The sequence below is a fragment of the Antechinus flavipes genome, chromosome 1 (assembly GCF_016432865.1).
Source record: "Antechinus flavipes isolate AdamAnt ecotype Samford, QLD, Australia chromosome 1, AdamAnt_v2, whole genome shotgun sequence".
Classification (NCBI taxonomy): domain Eukaryota; kingdom Metazoa; phylum Chordata; class Mammalia; order Dasyuromorphia; family Dasyuridae; genus Antechinus; species Antechinus flavipes.
In genome coordinates this window covers 244864498-244882492 of record NC_067398.1, presented here as the reverse complement: position 1 = coordinate 244882492, position 17995 = coordinate 244864498, and the positions used below count along the sequence as shown (strand labels likewise).

The window sequence follows — 17995 nt, the reverse complement described above, 5'->3', positions numbered from 1 at the left end:
ACTAAAAACTTTATGCTTCCTCATGACATAAAGATAAACAATTTTTAATTTACTTTTTCTCCTTATTAAAATAGAAAATATTTTGTAAATGTCTTTCTAAAAAGGTTTGTGTTGCCAATTATATTTCCTGTTAAGTGTCTGTTCTTAAATTTGTAGCTCTTTGCTATAGAATGCATTTATATATTTATTTTTGCTGATGGAAAAAAATAGCATGTAGATCCCCAAACAAGAACTGTTGTTTCTTTAGTCCCTTTGAACTCAAAAACTCATTTGTTTTACTTCTGTTTAGGTGACGATAATGGGAAGAAAGCCAACAACCCCAATCACTGTAATTGCATCATCGACCAAATTTTCACAGGCGGACTGCAGTCAGACGTCACCTGTCAAGTCTGCCAGTAAGTATGGTGCTTTTAGTTACTCGCTGAGATTGAAGGCAGCTCATCTTCCTAGTGATCCTAAAGTATCAAAAAAATACTCCAATCAGAATCAGACTGGAGCAAAAGTATTTACTTCTTTGTCATTCAAATGAGAGTGATTTCAAGGTCAGTATTGTTTATTGAATAACTTTGCATTTTCCTATCAATCACAGAAGCACAGCACATTGAAAGTCTCTTAAAAAGATGAGTATTGGAGATTGAAGCTTAAAGGCACTACCTAAATTTGCTTATCTTAGTTATTTATAAAACAGAAGGCTAATGGCTCTGAACAAGAAACATCTGTAGCAACTACCAGACTGGAAATAGTAGAAGTTTTAAGTAGCCATGTGTTTGAGATTTAAAACAAAAAAAAATTTTTGTTGTTATTAATATTGACAAACTCACAGTACATATCTTCAACAATTAATAGTTATGCACTTCCACTTTTGTTAAACATCCCTAATTCATTTTTATAAGCAAATTAGCTTACAAACAATAATTTAATTACATATTTATTCCTAAATATAGAACACATTTGAAGCATGAATAGGATATGGAGTATATTTAGAGAAGTAGATTTTTATTTATAAGAAGTTAAATGCATTACTTAAAATAATTCTGTCAGTAAATAGAGTTGGGATTGAACCCGCAATTCTACTAAACACAAATAAATCCTACTGAAGACTCAAAGAGTATTTTATTGAGTAGAATAATACTCTTCTGGGGGGAAAAGCTTATCTATACCTACCTACATAAGTATATCTGTTGATTTCTTCCCTATTACCCAACAAGAATACTTTCTTATCATACATCAAGAACAGTATACAGAACAAATCAGGTCTCTGTCCTGCTGGAACTATAATCTTGGACAGGTTCAGGGGTAGAACTTGACTTGAAATTTTATGAATAATAATAATGATCGTTAGTATTTCATCCTCCTCCCCTTTTGGAGCAGGAGAAAACTGGGGTTATAGAGCCACAAAAAGGAGCAAGTGAGGAAAACTATTTATGAAGGCTTTGTAACATGAAGTGGGTTCTGGCATCATAATCTAGAAAAATCCCTACTTCACAAATTGAGAAAAGAACATATTATTGTAGGTAGAAGAGAATAGTTGTCAGTGTGTAAATATCTCCATTTGGAATACTTAAAAGCAGAAATGCATTCCCTGTAGAGAAATGATCATTTTCTTTCTTACTCACTGGCTCCGTATATATCCTGGCTGTCCCTTTTTTACAATAGCTCACATACCAGATGTGAATATTTGAGCCCCCTCAAAATGATGCTAGCTTCAAATCAGTCGAGTTTGACTAATCTATCTTCCATGTGTGATTATCTTCAGCTCCTCAGACATGATGAGATATGGATAGGCACTTTCAGGATCCCAGGACACATCCATCTTGCAATTATTCGGTGTTTCCCAAATCCCAGTTATCAGGGTCATATTTGAGTGACAGAAGCCTTTGGGTGATTCACATCAGTGATGCACTGCTCTCCAACCACCTTTAGCAACTGGAGGTCTGGTGCTGGCAATTTTGTTCAGTGTTTATGGTTTCCTGCTATAAGCTCTGAAGGTATTTGTGAAGATTGGCATTACTCTTCAGATTTTCTTTTTCTTCCTCATCTATCTGAAGATGTAGCTGGATGTAGCTGCTTCTCCTTTAGGAGTTTGTATAATTTTCTAATTTGAGCTGTAACACTCCAAGTTTGTCCCTGTTCATTCCATGTTTTCAAATTGTTTCTCTCTTCGGCCACCATATTCTGAATTGCCCCTACTTTTTTCCTCAAAAAGTGCCACATTTTCTTCAGCTTGTCCCTAGAATCTTTTGCAGCCACTTCTGTGAGAAGTTTCTGGGTTTGGACACAAGAGACATAGAAGAAAGGCTAGTCTTCTTTACAGAAGATCTTCTTTTCCTTTTGGTGCTTTTCACATGTGATGCTTTCCTCTTCAAGCTTCAATAAATAGGATCTGAGGTTCCTAACTATACTGACCAACTTTTCTAGACCAAAAGCTGCTTTTTTTTTAAACTATAAACTTTTAAAAAAATTTTTGGTAGAATTTTATTTTCCAAATGCATGGTAAAGATAGTTTTCAACATTCATTTTTTAAGTGCTTTGACTTCCAGATTTTTATCCCTCTCTCTCTCATCTTCCCCCTCCCCAAGACAGCAAGCAATCTAATATAGGCTAAATATGTGCACTTCTTTTAAAAATATTTTCATATTTCTCATGTTAGACAAAAAAAGGGGGAAAAAATACAAAGATGAAAATACTATGCTTCAATCCATATTCAGTCTCCATAGCTCTCTCTGGTTACAAATGGAATTTTCCATCCTGATAGATGAAAGCTTCTTAAACTATGGATTGCGACTCTATATGAGGTCATGTAACTGAAAGTGTCCCAAAATTATGATTTATTATCACTAAATATTTGATTTGCATACTTATTTTATATACCTATAAAAGATATCACATAAAAATTTATCAGGTGAAAAGGAGTTATGAGGTTAAGAAGCCCTGTTCTAGACAATGCTTGGACTCTAAGCCTCTCTAAGGCTCTTTCGTACTCCGGGCTGGCCAACTTCTCGCCAACTCCTGATGAGACACAGGTGACAAAAGCTGTGGCCACAGCCTAAGATGATTGGTTGACCGAAGTAGTCCATGCATACCTCCACTATAGACAGCACAATTCTGATGGGCTGGCCACCAAAGACAAGCACTCATGTGCTCAGAAAAAAAGCATCCTACAAAGACACTTTTAAGGTCTCAGCTTTGGAATTGATTCCATGCCATGGGAGACCTTAGCACAAGACTACCCAGCATGGCGTGCCCTCATCAAAGAAGGCGCTGTGCTCCATGAGCAGAGTAGAATTGAACTAGCCCAGAAGAAACATGAGCTTCTCAGATTTAGGGAATCATCATCATCCCCGTTCCCCCTTACCCCCCGTGTGCACATGGACTGGTATGTCCCACCTGTTGTTGAGTAATCAGAGTATTGGTCTGATCAGACACATTTTGGTGTTCTTTGGTTAAATGATGGACAACAACTTAACTGAAGACCTGCACACAGGTCAGGGCAGCTCTTCCTTAAGATATTTAGCTATCCTGGCCTAGCCATGTTCTTTGGTTTGTACTTTTTGCCTATAACTTTAATTGCTTTGGTTCTAGAGCCTGCAAAGATGGGAATCCCTGAGGTGTTTTTGTGTTCTTGAATCACTAATCCAGGGATTGACTCTCTGTACTTCCTTAGATCTATGAGATCTTCTTTCTGAAATTCCAAAAGTTCACATCCAGATGTGAACCTGAAAGAGCTAACTTGCCTGGTTCATAACTTCGTTCTACTTTTAACTGGATTCCAGAACTTACTTCATAGCTGAGGTTCAGTTATCTAGACAAAAGCTTCACACTTGATTGAATTAATTTTTTTTTAATTATAGCTTTTTTATTGAAAACATATGCATGGGTAATTTTTCAACATTGACCCTTGCAAAAACTTCTGTTCCAACTTTTCCCCTCCTTCCCTCCACCCCTTCCCTAGATGGCAGGTAGTCCCATATATGTTAAATATGTTAAAGTTACGTTGCACAAGAAAAATTGGATTTAGAAATAAAGTAAAAATAACCTGGAAAGAAAAACAAAAATGTAAGCAAACAATAACTGAAAGAGTGTAAATGCTATATTGTGATCCACACTCATTTCCCAGTGTTCTTTCACTGAGTGTAGCTGGTTATGTTCATTACTAATCAATTGGAACTGATTTGGATCCTCTATTGTTGAAGATAGCCACTTCCATCAGAATTGATCCTCATAGACGTCAACATGGCAAGAAATCATAGAACTGAATACCAAAGATGGAACCAGCTGAAACACTCTTTTTTTTTTTAATATAGTATATTTTATTTTATTTTATAATAACTTTATATTGACAGAATCCATGCCAGGGTAATTTTTTTTACAACATTATCCCTTGCACTCGTTTCTGTTCCGATTTTTCCCTTCCCTCCCTCCACCCCCTCCCCTAGATGGCAAGCAGTCCTATATAAGTTAGATATGTTGCAGTATATCCTAGATACAATATATGTTTGCAGAACCGAACAGTTCTCTTGTTGCACAGGGAGAATTGTATTCAGAAGGTAAAAATAACCTGGGAAGAAAAACAAAAATGCAAATAGTTCACATTCATTTCCCAGTGTTCTTTCTTTGGATGTACTAGCTGAAATACTCTTAAGGCATAATGACTCAATGTAGAAGACCACACCAAATTCTCTCATTGAATGGTGCTACATCACATAAATTATGAAGATCTGAGTAACTAACAATTTATTCCCATATGGCAGACCCCATATAATTATAGTTCTGTAATTTAAAAGATGTGTACCAATGAGCAGATGAAAGATGCAAAAAAGTGGAGAGATTTTTTTAATTATTTGTGAAATCAAGTATTGATCTATGTAAAAAAAAAAAAAAAAAAGAATTGATCCTCATATAGTATTGTTGTTGCAGTGTACAATGCATCAGTTCATGTGAGTCTCTCTAGGCCTCTCTGAAATAATCCTGTTGGTTGTTTCTTACAGAACAATAATATTCCATAACATTCATATACCACAATTTATTGGGTATCCAAAAACTGATGGGCATCCACTCAGTTTCCAGTTTCTGGCCACTGCAAAAAAGGGCTGCCATAAACATTTTGGCACATATAGGTCCCTTTCCCTTCTTTAAGATCTCTGGGATAGAAGCGTAGTAGTAACACTGCTGGATCAAAGGATATGCACAGTTTGATGATTTTTTGAGTATAGTTCCAAATTGCTCTCCAGAATGGCTGGATCCAGATTGAATTCAATTATACCAAACACTTAAATACCTATCACTTATAAATTACACGGGAGCTGAATCTAACAATAACTGCTAGCATTTATAGAGGACTCTAAGGTTTGCAAAGCCTTCTACAAATATTAACTTATATGTTCCTTACACCAACTTGGGGAGTTAAGTGTGTGTTAGTATTATCCCTATTTTAGAGATGAAGCAGCTGAGACAGAATTTAAGTGATTTCCCCAGGGTTAGTGCATGTCTAAGGCTGGATTTAAACTTAGGTCTTCCTCACTCCAACTGTAGCACTCTGTCCACTGTACCACCCGCTGTAATGTAACTATAAGTAAAAACAGGGAAAGATTCTTACTCTGTTAAGGAAAAGATGTAGTATTGTTGTTTGAATCTCTTTGTTTCACATTGTAGATATTAAGATCTGATATTCCCCTTACTGGTTCATGGATTCTTTTCTCAGTTTACCCACCTGAGGGAAATCTCAATTTTAGAGTTAAAATTTGCCCTCAGATACTCACAGTTGGCAAGTCACTTAACTGCTCTGTCTCAGTTTTCTCATCTGTAAAATAGGGATAATAATCTATCTCTGTCCCTCCCTTCCACCCAAGTTTGTTGTGGATCAAGTAAGATAATAACTGTACTATGCTTAGCACAATGTCTGGCACATAGTAACCACTGTATAAATGTTAATTGTTATTATCATTACCATGTATATCCATTGAGATCATAGCTAATCCTCACAATTCCTTGATCCAATTAAATTAGCTTCATGAGCCACATTCCCTTAGTTTTAAGATGTTTCTTTGAAAATCTAAACTTCGTTATCAAACTGTGCATACCCTTTGATCCAACAGTGTTTCTACTGGGCTTATATCCCGAAGAAATTTTAAAGAAGGGAAAGGGACTTGTATGTGCAAGAATGTTTGTAGTGGCCAGAAACTGGAAACTGAGTGGATGCCCATCAATTGGAGAATGGCTGAATAAATTGTGGTATATGAATGTTATGGAATATTATTGTTCTGTAAAAAATGACCAGCAGGATGATTTCAGAAAGGCCTGGAGAGACTTACATGATCTGATGCTAAGTGAAATGAGCAGGACCCAGAAGATCATTATTTACTTCAACAACAATACTATATGATAATCAATTCTGATGGATGTGGCCATCTCCAGCAATGAGATGAACTAAATCAGTTCCAATAGAGCAGTAATGAACTGAACCAGCTACACCCAGCAAAAGAACTCTGGGAAATGACTTAAGAACCATTACATAGAATTCTATGTAATGTCCGCCTGTATCTTTGATTTCCTTCACAATGATTTGTACACTATTTCAAAGTCCGATTCTTCTTTGCAGCAAAATAACTGTATGGACATGTATACATATATTATATTTAACTTATACTTTAACATATTTAACACATATTGGTCATTCTGCCATCTGGGGGAGGGGATGGGAGGAAGAAGGGGGAAAATTGGAACAAAAGGTTTGGCAATTGTCAATGCTGTAAAATTACCCGTGCATATAACTTGTAAATAAAAAGCTGTTTTTTAAAAAAAGTAATTGCTTGTTTCTTTAGAAATAAAAAGAACAAAATGCCAAGAAAAACGGAAAATCTAAACTTTGATTTTCAGCATCCAGTTGAAGAATTATAGTCAGTTTACTTGGGACTCGGTCTTTTCTTCTGGCTCTTTATTTTCCCATTAATCCAAAATTTTTAGGGATAAGCACTTCTTTTCCTTGTCCTTTTGCTTGCTTTGCTTTAGGAAATTTCTCTTACTCATCTCTTAGAACTTTATAAACCAAACTTCCTCTTTTTGGCCACCATTTTGCCCTGGGTATCTGGCCTGGAATCCAGCATGCTAATTGGTCATTGCCTCAGTCCTGTATTAGATAAGAGACTAGTTTCATTTTACTCCCTGCCTTCTCATCCTCTCCCCCAGCATCTCTTCTCCCCAAAATGGAATCTCATTCCCACCAGTATTTCATTTTAATGGACCAATAAGGGTCTTTGGCATCACTGTGAAAGCTAGACATTTCTTGTTGTCATGTCTTTATTTGGTAATTCCTGTATTTAGCTCTCTTCTTTCTGGAGCTAAATTTAATACTTTTGTATTTTGTGTGTGTGTGTGTGTGTGTGTGTGTGTGTGTGTGTGTGTGTGTGAGTGTGAGTGTGTGTGATGCCTAAGTAAAGTAAGCAAAACCAAAAGGCATCCCTTGAGAGACTGGGCCATAAGAAAACTTGACAAGATGATGGGTTTTCAGAGTAAAATTTGTTTTTGAAAAATGAGGAGACTCAGAATGTGGTCATCTTGGTTTGATTGCTTTATGCCAGATTCTAATAGAATCTCTAGTGATGGAAGACTGAGATTGGGAAAACTTTAGGATCTAATTTCTCTGAATAAGATACTTAGCTTTAGAATATCTTATATAGTGAGGAAAATATGTTGTAGTGATTTTTAGAAAATTATTTTGATCTTTTGAAATGGAATAGAATCTAGCAAGTCCTTAATAATTATCTTGCTATGATATTGTAGGATTTTTAAGTTTTCAGAGCAGATGTGGAGAGAATTTCAGCACATCCCCAATCTCCCCAATTTTTAATCCAAGATTCCTCTATTTAGTTTACTTCTTCTTAACCCTTTGTTCTTTCTGTGTGTTTAAATTCTGTGTAATATATTACATTATAATACATATACAGGAAAATATTTTGTCAGTTTTTAAAGTACAAAACAAAAAATTCATGATGCTTCACATAGATCTGTATATTTAATAAGCATTCATTATTTGCTTGCTAATGATAAAATTCCTGTGAGCTTGATTATTTCAAACATACTCAGTGTTCGGGTTAGATTTTGATCACAAGTAGAAATAGTTACAGCAGTTTATGATTTGATCTGGAATTCCTTCACTTTCTTTAACCCAAACGTGAATATGGAACGTTACTAAATGCATAGGGTGTAGATATTCCCTCAGTAGAAAGCAGGCATCACTTCCAAGTCCATTCTATCTAAATTTAAAAGACAAAGAATTCTTTAAAGTTTGGCACCTAAAGTACCTGTTGAGTATTTGAAAAACATTGGGGCATTCATTATATTTATCTTGATAAAGATGATGTTGATTGGTTTCTGAGATGTTTCCCAGTCCTGTCAGAACTGTATAACCAAAGCAGTAAGACAGGAAAGGTCATAGATGTCAGTAGTCAAGAACACCAGGAATAATCTGTACAAAAGGAATAGTCTTTTTCTTTTTCTTTCTTTTTTAATTTTATTTTATTATTTTTATTTTTTAAAACATGTGTGGACAATTCTTCAATATTAGCTCTTGCAAAACCCTGTGTTCCAATTCCACCCCCCCTTCCCTACGCCCTTCCCTAGATGGCAAGTTGTCCAATATATGTTAAACATGGTAGAATTATATGTTAAATCCAATATATGCATACAATTTATACAATTATCATGCTGCACAAGAAAAAAAAAGATGCAAAATAAAATGCAAGCAAACCAGAAAGAGTAACAATGCTATGTTGTGAACCACATTCAGTTCCCACAGTTCTCTCTCTGTATGCAAATGGCTCTCTTTGTTACTGAACAATTAGGACTGATTTGAATCATCTCATTGCTGAAGAGATCCATGTCCATCAGAATTGATCTTCGTATTGTCTTGTTGTGCTATGTATAATGATCTCTTACTTCTGCTCATTTCACTTAGCATCAGTTCATGTATATCTCTCCAGGCCTCTCTGAAATCATTCTGCTGATCATTTCTTATAGAACAATAATATTCCATGACAGTCATATACCATAACTTATTCAGCCATTCTCCAATTGATGGGCATCCACTCAGTTTCCAGTTTCTTGCCCCTACAAAAAGGACTGCCACAAACATAGAGGTCCCTTTCCCTCATATCTCTGGGATATAAACCCTAATAACACTGCTGGATCAAAAGATATGTACAGTTTGATACTTGGATACACAATTGGATACATAGTTCCAAATTGCTCTCCAGAATGGTTGGATCCGTTCACAGTTTCTACCAACTATGTATTAGTGTCCCAGTTTTCCCACATCCTCTCCAACATTCATCATTATCTTTTCCTGTCATCTTAGCCAATCTGAGAGGGGTGTAGTAGTACCTCAAAAGTTGTATTAATTTGCATTTCTCTGATTAATAATGATTGAAAGCACCTTTTCATATGACTAGAAATAGTTTCAATTTCTTCATCTGAAAATTGTCTGTTTGGATATAGTCTGTTTCAAGAGAGGTTTCAGTTCAGATCAGAAAGTAGAAAGAGAGCCCATCAATAGACTCATAAAATCAGAATTGGAAGATAACCTCAAAGTCCATCCTTCCACCAGAACAGAACACTGTTCTTCAGTACATGATGGATTGTCCAGTCTCTATTTGAAGATTCCATCATTGAGAAAACTCATTGCCTTCAGATAGCAATTCACTTCTTTCTAAACAACCTAAATTGTTAAATATTTTGTTTTTCCTCATTATACTGAAATCTGCCTTTATTCAATTTCATATTGTTCCTAAGTCTTCCATTACTGGAAAAGCTCCATCTAATCTTTTCCATTGAGCATTAAAAGTAGGGTATCCTGAGATTATCCTAGAGACCATCTAGTCCAGCCTCCTCATTTTAAACTCAGGAACATTGAGGCTTAGAGAGGTTGAGAGGTTCATTGATTTGCTCATGGTCACAAAGATAGTGACAGATATAATATTCTAATCTAGATCCTCAACTCTAAATTCATATCTTTTATGTTTTAACTTTGTCACAAGACATCCTGAGTATGACAAACATCAAGGTTCTTTGGACCATTAATTTTGGCCATTAGTCATCCTAAAATCTAGGACCAAAAAAATAATTAGGAAGCCACACCAATGTAGCCCTATCTTCAGACCCACCAAAGGCTCCTAATTGGGCATAATTGGTGGGTTCCTTTTAGGGATAGAGGCCCACAGGCACGATTAAAAAAAAAAAAAAAAAAGAACCAAAGTATTAGACTCTTGGATCTCTTATTTGAAGCCTCAGTCTGGACAAGGAGACTTTACTTATTGCTCCCTTAGCATAGAGCATTAAACTTTCATGTGTTTTGTCATCTCTTATGCTCCACTTTTAGTGGCATGGGCATTTGATCACGTATCTTCTAGTTAAAGGTCTCAAAATCCATCTTAAGGGGAATACTAGTAAAAAATTAATGTACTTTTAACATTCCATTAAATTCTCTATTGCCAAGTCTATTGATGACTTTACATATAAATTGTTTTTAGAGCAACAGAAGGATATAGTGGATAGAATGCCCAGCTTGAAATTAGAAAAACAGACCCTGTTGCAATCCTGATAGATAAACTGATAGTTAATATGGACTGTGAACAAATTATCTGAACTCTCAGCCTTGCTTTCATTTGTAAACTAAATAAATTATCCATAATGCCTGCCACATGCAGTTATTGTGAGACTCAAATGATAAAGGCTTTGAGGCATCATATAAATGTAAAGTTACTCATTTTTATCATTTCTCTAAAGAACATTGCACTAGGATTCAGTAAACCTGGGTTCTAATCCCAATTGCTTCACTAATGACTTGTATGATCTAGAAACTCATTTAATGTCTTTGGGCCTTGGGTTCTGAGGTATTTAGCAAAAAATAGCATTTTCTCTAACTGCTAAAAATTCAATTTTTTGTTCAATAGAAATGCCTTATTCCAGGGGACTTTAATGCTTTGCTAAAGGTCATTGTTTTACCAATTACCTGTGTAGACATGTAATTATGTGAACAGGTGTCTACCTACGTCAGCCTCAACAACAACCAGAGCCTACGTTTCAGAACAACTCCCCAGTTGCTCCTAAACCACTGAATTCCATGACCAGTAGACTGTACCAGATTTACATCCTATGTTCAATGCCTGCAATAAATTTTTCCAAATCTCTGGCTTTCCTTTTTATGAATTTTAAAATAAACTTCTAGTGGAAATTGGCTACACAAATAGAGTATTCAGCCCAGCTGTCTAATCCTAGTTGCTTTGTATAATAAGGGCCCCCTCTAGAGGTGAAGCATAACTAGTCTGCTCAGATCATAAGTTTATGGACTTTCCTTAAGTTCTAGAATAAAATATTAAATTTCTTTGTGTTTTGTCATCTTCTCTCATGTTCCTCTTGTAGTGGTGTTTCTACAACAATAGACCCTTTCTGGGACATCAGTTTAGACTTGCCTGGTTCTTCAACTCCATTCTGGCCACTTAGTCCAGGGAGTGATGGCAGCGTGGTAAATGGGGAAAGCCATGTATCCGGAACCACCACACTCACAGACTGCTTGCGAAGGTATGCTTTACAAACACCCTATTAAAACAGATTTTCTTTTTCTCTGTCTCTTGTCATGATCAGACTAAGACTTGTTTGTGTTGTTCTCTTTCCCTGCCCAGTACTGGCCCAACAGGAAAGGGATGATGGAACATTTGCTCGTGAGAATTGAACTTAATGTCAATATCTGGTTGTGCAGACTTGTGGGCTATGAATTCCAAAGGAAGGGGATGATGTTTTCTCTCTATCCCAGAAATGTGGAGTTGCTTTACCACATAATTCAATGCCCTCTTTGATCACTGACCTCTTTTGCCACTTCTAAAGACAACTAGAGACTTAGTCAGGCTGCAAAAATCATATAATTGTTTCTTTGTCATTCAACTTAGACCCATTAAAGGAGGCTACACTACTACCTATCCTCCACCTTAGTATTATTCAACCTTTTGCAGATAAGTAGAAAGTGTCCAGTTGATGGTTTCACAGTGAGATTCATTTTAAATTGTAGAATTAGCAATGAGACAAATGGACAAATTGGAAGTTACAATAAGGGTTTGAAAGATTTATTCCATTCTTAACTAATTATATGGTATACTAACTCTGCTACATCTCAACGAGCATTGTACTGTGTATCATATCATCTGTATGTCAAACATTTATCAAGTACTTACTATATGTTGGGCATTGTCCTGAGCTCTAGAATAGAAAGGGGAAAAAAAACATTCCCTGCTCTCAAGGAGCTTACAGTGTAATGGAGACAAATGGCAAGTAGCTAAGGAGAAAACAATAGTTTTAATAGAAATCAAGCCAGGCTTTTTACAGGTGGTATTTTAGCTGGTATCTGAAGGAAGCCAAGAGTGGGAGATGAGGAAGAAGAGAATTCCAGACATTGGATCCTGACATAGTATGTGGGAGCAAGATAGGTATAAAAAAGGAATGGTCCGGAATATTATGAAAAGCTTTAAAAGCCAAATAGAAGATTTTTACATTTGATCCTGAAAGTTATAGGGAGCCACAGGAGTCTATTGTATAAGAACTTAGCATGGTCACTCTTGCACTATAGCATTACTACAATGAGGAAGGACCAAAAAAAAACAACTGTTCACATTTTCCTTTTAGTTGACTCAGATTAAATTCTTTTTTTTTTTTTTTAATTTCATAGCTTTTTATTTACAAGTTATATGTATGGGTAATTTTACAACATTGACAATTGCCAAACTTTTTGTTCCAATTTTTCCCCTCCTTCCCCCTACCTCCCTCTCCTAGATGGCAGGATGACCAGTCAGATTAAATTCTTAATAGAAATTTTTCTTCCTGTTTAAAGACACAGTAGCTTTCCATCCCATTATGTGCATTAGTATAATAAAGCCTTTATTTTTAGTCTTGCTTCATTGTCAGCATTGACAGTAATTTAATTTTGAAACATAAATGTATCACCCTCAAATTGTTAAAAACTACATAAGAAATATGTATAAAAGACAGATGTGTTTATGGAGAAAATCTAAGTTTTTGTTCAATCCCATGGGTTATGAAAAATGTGTATTAATTTATTTAAGCAGGTCATGACAATCAAAAGACTTCATTATCTTTAACAAGTATCATCCAATTGTACATAAATGTTGTCCTAAGTACTATGCAAAGAAAGTTAAAATACACCTGACTTAAGATAGACATTCATTAAATAGAGTGCTAAGCAAAACTCCATGCAGTTATGTTTATGTTTTGGAAGTAGGGAAGAGTAGATGGATTGAGAGAGCTTTGAGGGAACCATAAAATAAGTCCATAAAAATGAGATACTATTTCTCAAGTGAAAATCAGTAGGAAGAGTTTTGTTGATTTAGTGAAAGATAGTTTGAATATATATTTAAATTCCAAGGGAATCAAGTAATATACTACTATATGAGATGCTTTTTAAAAGTAAGAGGGAGCTTTTCAAGTCACTTTAGAATTATCAAAGAAACTAATAGATTAAGATTAAGAAAGTTGGGGGGCGGGGAGGGCAGGTAGGTGGCTCAATGGAAAAAGCACTATCCCTGAAGTCAGGAGGATCTGAGTTCAAATTTAGCCTCAAATACTTAATACTTCCTAGCTTTGTGACTCTGGGCAAGTTACTTAACCCTAATTGCTTCGGAAAAAAAAAAAGAAAGAAAATTCTGCATGATAGTGTAATAACCAGAGTGTTTCTGAACCTGCTTGAGTTTGGGATAATTATGATGAATATGAGACCAACAGGGCTTGACAGTATTTTGTACGTTTTCCCACCATAGACTTACCACATCAGGTAGAGCTGTACTTCACAATTTCCGTGCCCTTTGTCCTCTATCATATTTTTGCACATGTTGATTCTCTCTCCACTAAAACTCTATGTCCACATTTTTCAGGAAGCAGGTAGAATGAAAAGTGAACCATGAAAAATGATCTCTACCCATCTTAAATAGCTACAACATATGACACAATTTGGCCATTCATTATATGGAGTTTACCATATAATCTTATAACATTGTTTTAATACTTTTTTTCATGCCTGTAAAACTTATCTTCCTAAATTAATTTTGTCCCCTCAGGCAGAAATCTCTGTCTAGCACTGAATCTTCCCATGAGACCTATCATTGGTGGGTAGTAGGCCCAATAAATATTTGTTAAGTTAAATTGATAAGGGATAAGAATTAAAATAGAAAGTATTCAAAAGAGGTTATAGTCAGGTTCAGTTTTTATTCCATGGTGCTCTCATCCATTTTGAAGCATGAGAAATCAGAGAGCTTTTGTTAGAGTTACAGCAAAGTCACATTATTATATAGTTGATAGAATTGCAAAATGTTCCAACCCATTCTGTAAAATAATTTGGAATTTTGTGAGAAAAATCATTGAACTGTTCATGTACTTTGACCAGTGAACCCATTGCTGGACATATAACCCTGAAGGAATTCAAGACAAAAATGGAATGAGGAATGATTGATTTAGTTATGACATTGAATGAAATAGAATATCATTGTTTTGTAAGGTAAATCCAGAGAAGCCTGGGAAGATTTGTATGTACTATTGTGGAGTAAGCAGAATCAGGAACACAATAAAGAATTATTGTAGTAAAACTATAAAACTATAAAAACTAAACTGTAGAGTAGTTGAACTGATTAATTGTAATGATGTAGAAATCTCAGAAGAAGTGATTAAATCCATCTACCAACTCTCCACAAAGAGGTGAAGGGACTAGAGGTGGAATATAGTAAATAATATCAGACATGGCCCATATCTGAGTCTTTGATTTTGCTTAAATATTTGTTTTTATTACAAAGAAGTGGGATCAGAGGAGTAAGGGAAGTAATTGGTTATAGCAGAAGGCAGTGAAACTTTTTAATCCCCCATAATGGATTTGGGTTCCTGAGAGTTCCTGAGAGGACAAAATGAGAACTCAGAAATAAGGCATTGCTTTGAAATGTACTTAAAGTAGATATAAAGAAAATTGGTATGAGAAGCTGCTAAGATTAAAGTCTCCACATTAAAACCTTTGATCCTTAATTTGTGCTATATAATATAAATTGCCCAATAATGATTGTATGGAATCCTAAGAAGGTTAAATGACTGATCAATGAAGATGGCTAGTAGAGTAGGTTATGTGAGAAAGTGTTGAGAATGTGGCTTGTGCATCTAAGTTAGAGGTCCAAACCTATTCTCTCAGCCTAATTTGTTCAGTCACTAACTATTGTTTTCAGAAATCCAGAACTTTGTGTAGAAGGATTACTAATCTTTGAAAGCTTCTTCTGGTCTTTTTTTCTTTGTGGGTCAGGAAACAGGAAAATAATAATCCGTGAAGTAGGTATTCAATTTATAGTGCACTTATTTCAAGGGTTACCTCTTCCTTTACGATCTGTCTTTTATTAAACTTTCAGAAATCCTTTTTTGAGAAATACCTCCTTGATAACAAGATGAAGGTTTACTACATTTTGGACCCCAAGTTTTATATTAGTTTTGTGTTCTTTTTTTTTTCTTTGTGAGGCAATTAGGGTTAAATGACTTGCCCAGGGTCATACAACTAGAAAGTGTTGAGTAATGTAGGCTAAACTACAATAGTGGCAGTGTCAGGAGTTTGATAGAACATTTATTGTTCATATGAATTGAAGTGGCCATTAACCTCCTGGCAAATGCCTAAGATGCAGGAAAATCATATTTCTAGTTTTAAACTGAGATGATAGAACGGGATTTACAGAACCCCTCCCCCCCAAAGAACCTACCCAAAATGACTTCCTTATTCCTAACTTGACTCCTTGACTCTTTCATTGTTACCAATACAATATTTTGACTGTTATTTTAAAAATCACAATGTGTTTTATCATTTTCGCAGATGCAATGTATTTTTAAGATATATTGATGCCACATATACCCTGCCCCATTGAATTCTCCCTTGTAACAGAAAAACATTTAAGCAAAACCAATGGACAAAATGATTGCCTTAAACAGTGATTGCAACATTCTGTACCCAAAGCTCCCCACCATTGAACCTTGAGGAAGTGAAATATGTTTCATCACTGTTCTCTGAGCCCCCTGGTACTTTATGGAAAAGGGATGGAGGACAATGAAAGAAGAAAACAAATTTATCTTCCTTTCTTGTATACTATACTATATACTGATTCAGTTCAGTAAACATTTATGGAGTGCCTGCTCTGTATAAGGCATTATATTGGATATTATAGGTTACAAAGATAAACAAGACAATTTCAAGCCCTCAAAAAGCTTTAAATCTAATAGAAGAAATGAAATAGGTATGTGGATAATTATATTGACATATGTCCTTAATTACCTGCCATTATATTGCATAAAAACACAATGTTAAGTGAGATATTGGATAGTTTAATTATTCAAGTGTTGAATGGTGGTATAAATCAAGTTCTGTTAGAATGTGTTAACAATGTAAATACAAAATGATGTTATGTAGCATTATGGGGGGTGGGACTGAGTATGCTTCTAATATAAGGCAGAGGAGATGGGTATTTTAGGAGATTACCAATAAAATGTAGAGAAGATGACTTATTATTTTCAGCTAAGGGAATCAAGGAAATTTGAATTATTCCTTGAAAAGTAGAAACAAATAACTTGCTTTGTCTCCACCCCTAATCCTTTCAGGTTTACAAGGCCAGAGCACTTAGGAAGCAGTGCCAAAATCAAATGTAGTGGTTGCCATAGCTACCAGGAATCTACCAAACAACTCACTATGAAGAAATTACCCATTGTGGCCTGTTTTCATCTCAAAGTAAGTTTGCCAAACAAATGTTGATCAGAACCATTTTTGCCGTGGGCTGGATTTTGCCCTTTCTCCTAGGCTCTATTACCGAGGGTATCTTTTAATAATGAATGAACATGTGAGGTTAGAGTTGCTATAGAAACTAAAGGTGATAACTTATATTCATTACTTTCATGTCTTTTGCTGAGAGAATTTTTATAACAATGCAAACAAAGAATAATTAACTAGACATGTGACATAAACTTTGTGAGTTACTCTTTAAATAACAGCTCCATTTAAGAGAACATTTGTCTTCGCTTATTTTTGATTTGGATGATTTTCATTTGTTACGATATAGGCTGTGCCTCCAGTTCTCCATTTATATGTTCACAATTCATCTGTAAAACCTTTTTTTTTTTTTTTTTTCGTTCTTTTGCCTATAAAATCAAATCAGAGGAATTTCCTGCCATGGTTGAACCTATGTGGTTGTCAAAAGAAGTAACATGTTCATTTCTCATTGCCAGATTTATAAATTTTGACTTTCTATCTGCTTGCATAGTTTAAATTTCCTAGTTTAGTTATTAGGCTGTGCCTGCCTACTCAGCTGGGTTTCTATTGCTTTGAAACTGTCATCCTAAGTCATAGATATCACTGTAGGTGTTTTATTAGTAAATAAGCAATGTCTTCCAATTTGACCAATAAGCAATTACAAAAAACAAAACAAACAAAAAAAAAGGCCTTCTAAAATGAGTAAATATTTACATTCTAGTTTCTGGTACACTTTCCTCACCAAAATTTTACTGGGTAAATAAATAATTTTAGACACTTTTTATAGATTGGGAAACTAACGCTCATTGAGTTTAAGTGACTGATCCACAATGCTGTCATCCTAATAATCCTTATGGAGTTTATTTGTAGACTGTTTGAAAAAGTCTTTGTCCCTTCCCCTTTATTCCTATAGCGGTTTGAACACTCAGCCAAACTGAGGCGAAAGATCACTACGTATGTCTCCTTCCCTTTGGAGCTGGACATGACACCATTTATGGCCTCCAGGTATGACTCCTTAGAAGTTCTAGACTGCTTAGTCAACAGCATGTTTTCTAATGTAAGTCTAATTAAGAGGGATCATAACTTTTTTGAGTGACAGCTATGACAGAAAATAGAACCACCTTGATAATAGTGATGACAGGATTTGTCTTTATTTTGAAAGAGGTAAAAATGTGTTTTTAT

At 35.2% G+C, this 17995-nt stretch overlaps 1 protein-coding gene across 3 annotated transcripts in view; it reads left to right on the top strand.

Moving 5' to 3' along the window:
* USP22 (ubiquitin specific peptidase 22) overlaps positions 1-17995 on the top strand; it is a 260877-nt gene that overhangs the window by 231847 nt on the left and 11035 nt on the right. For all 3 annotated transcript variants that reach the window (XM_051999488.1, XM_051999495.1, XM_051999479.1), the window contains 4 exons: positions 290-395; positions 11416-11574; positions 16669-16795; positions 17727-17818. In XM_051999488.1, coding sequence (XP_051855448.1) covers positions 290-395; positions 11416-11574; positions 16669-16795; positions 17727-17818 — 484 coding nt within the window. The remainder of the gene's footprint in view (positions 1-289; positions 396-11415; positions 11575-16668; positions 16796-17726; positions 17819-17995) is intronic.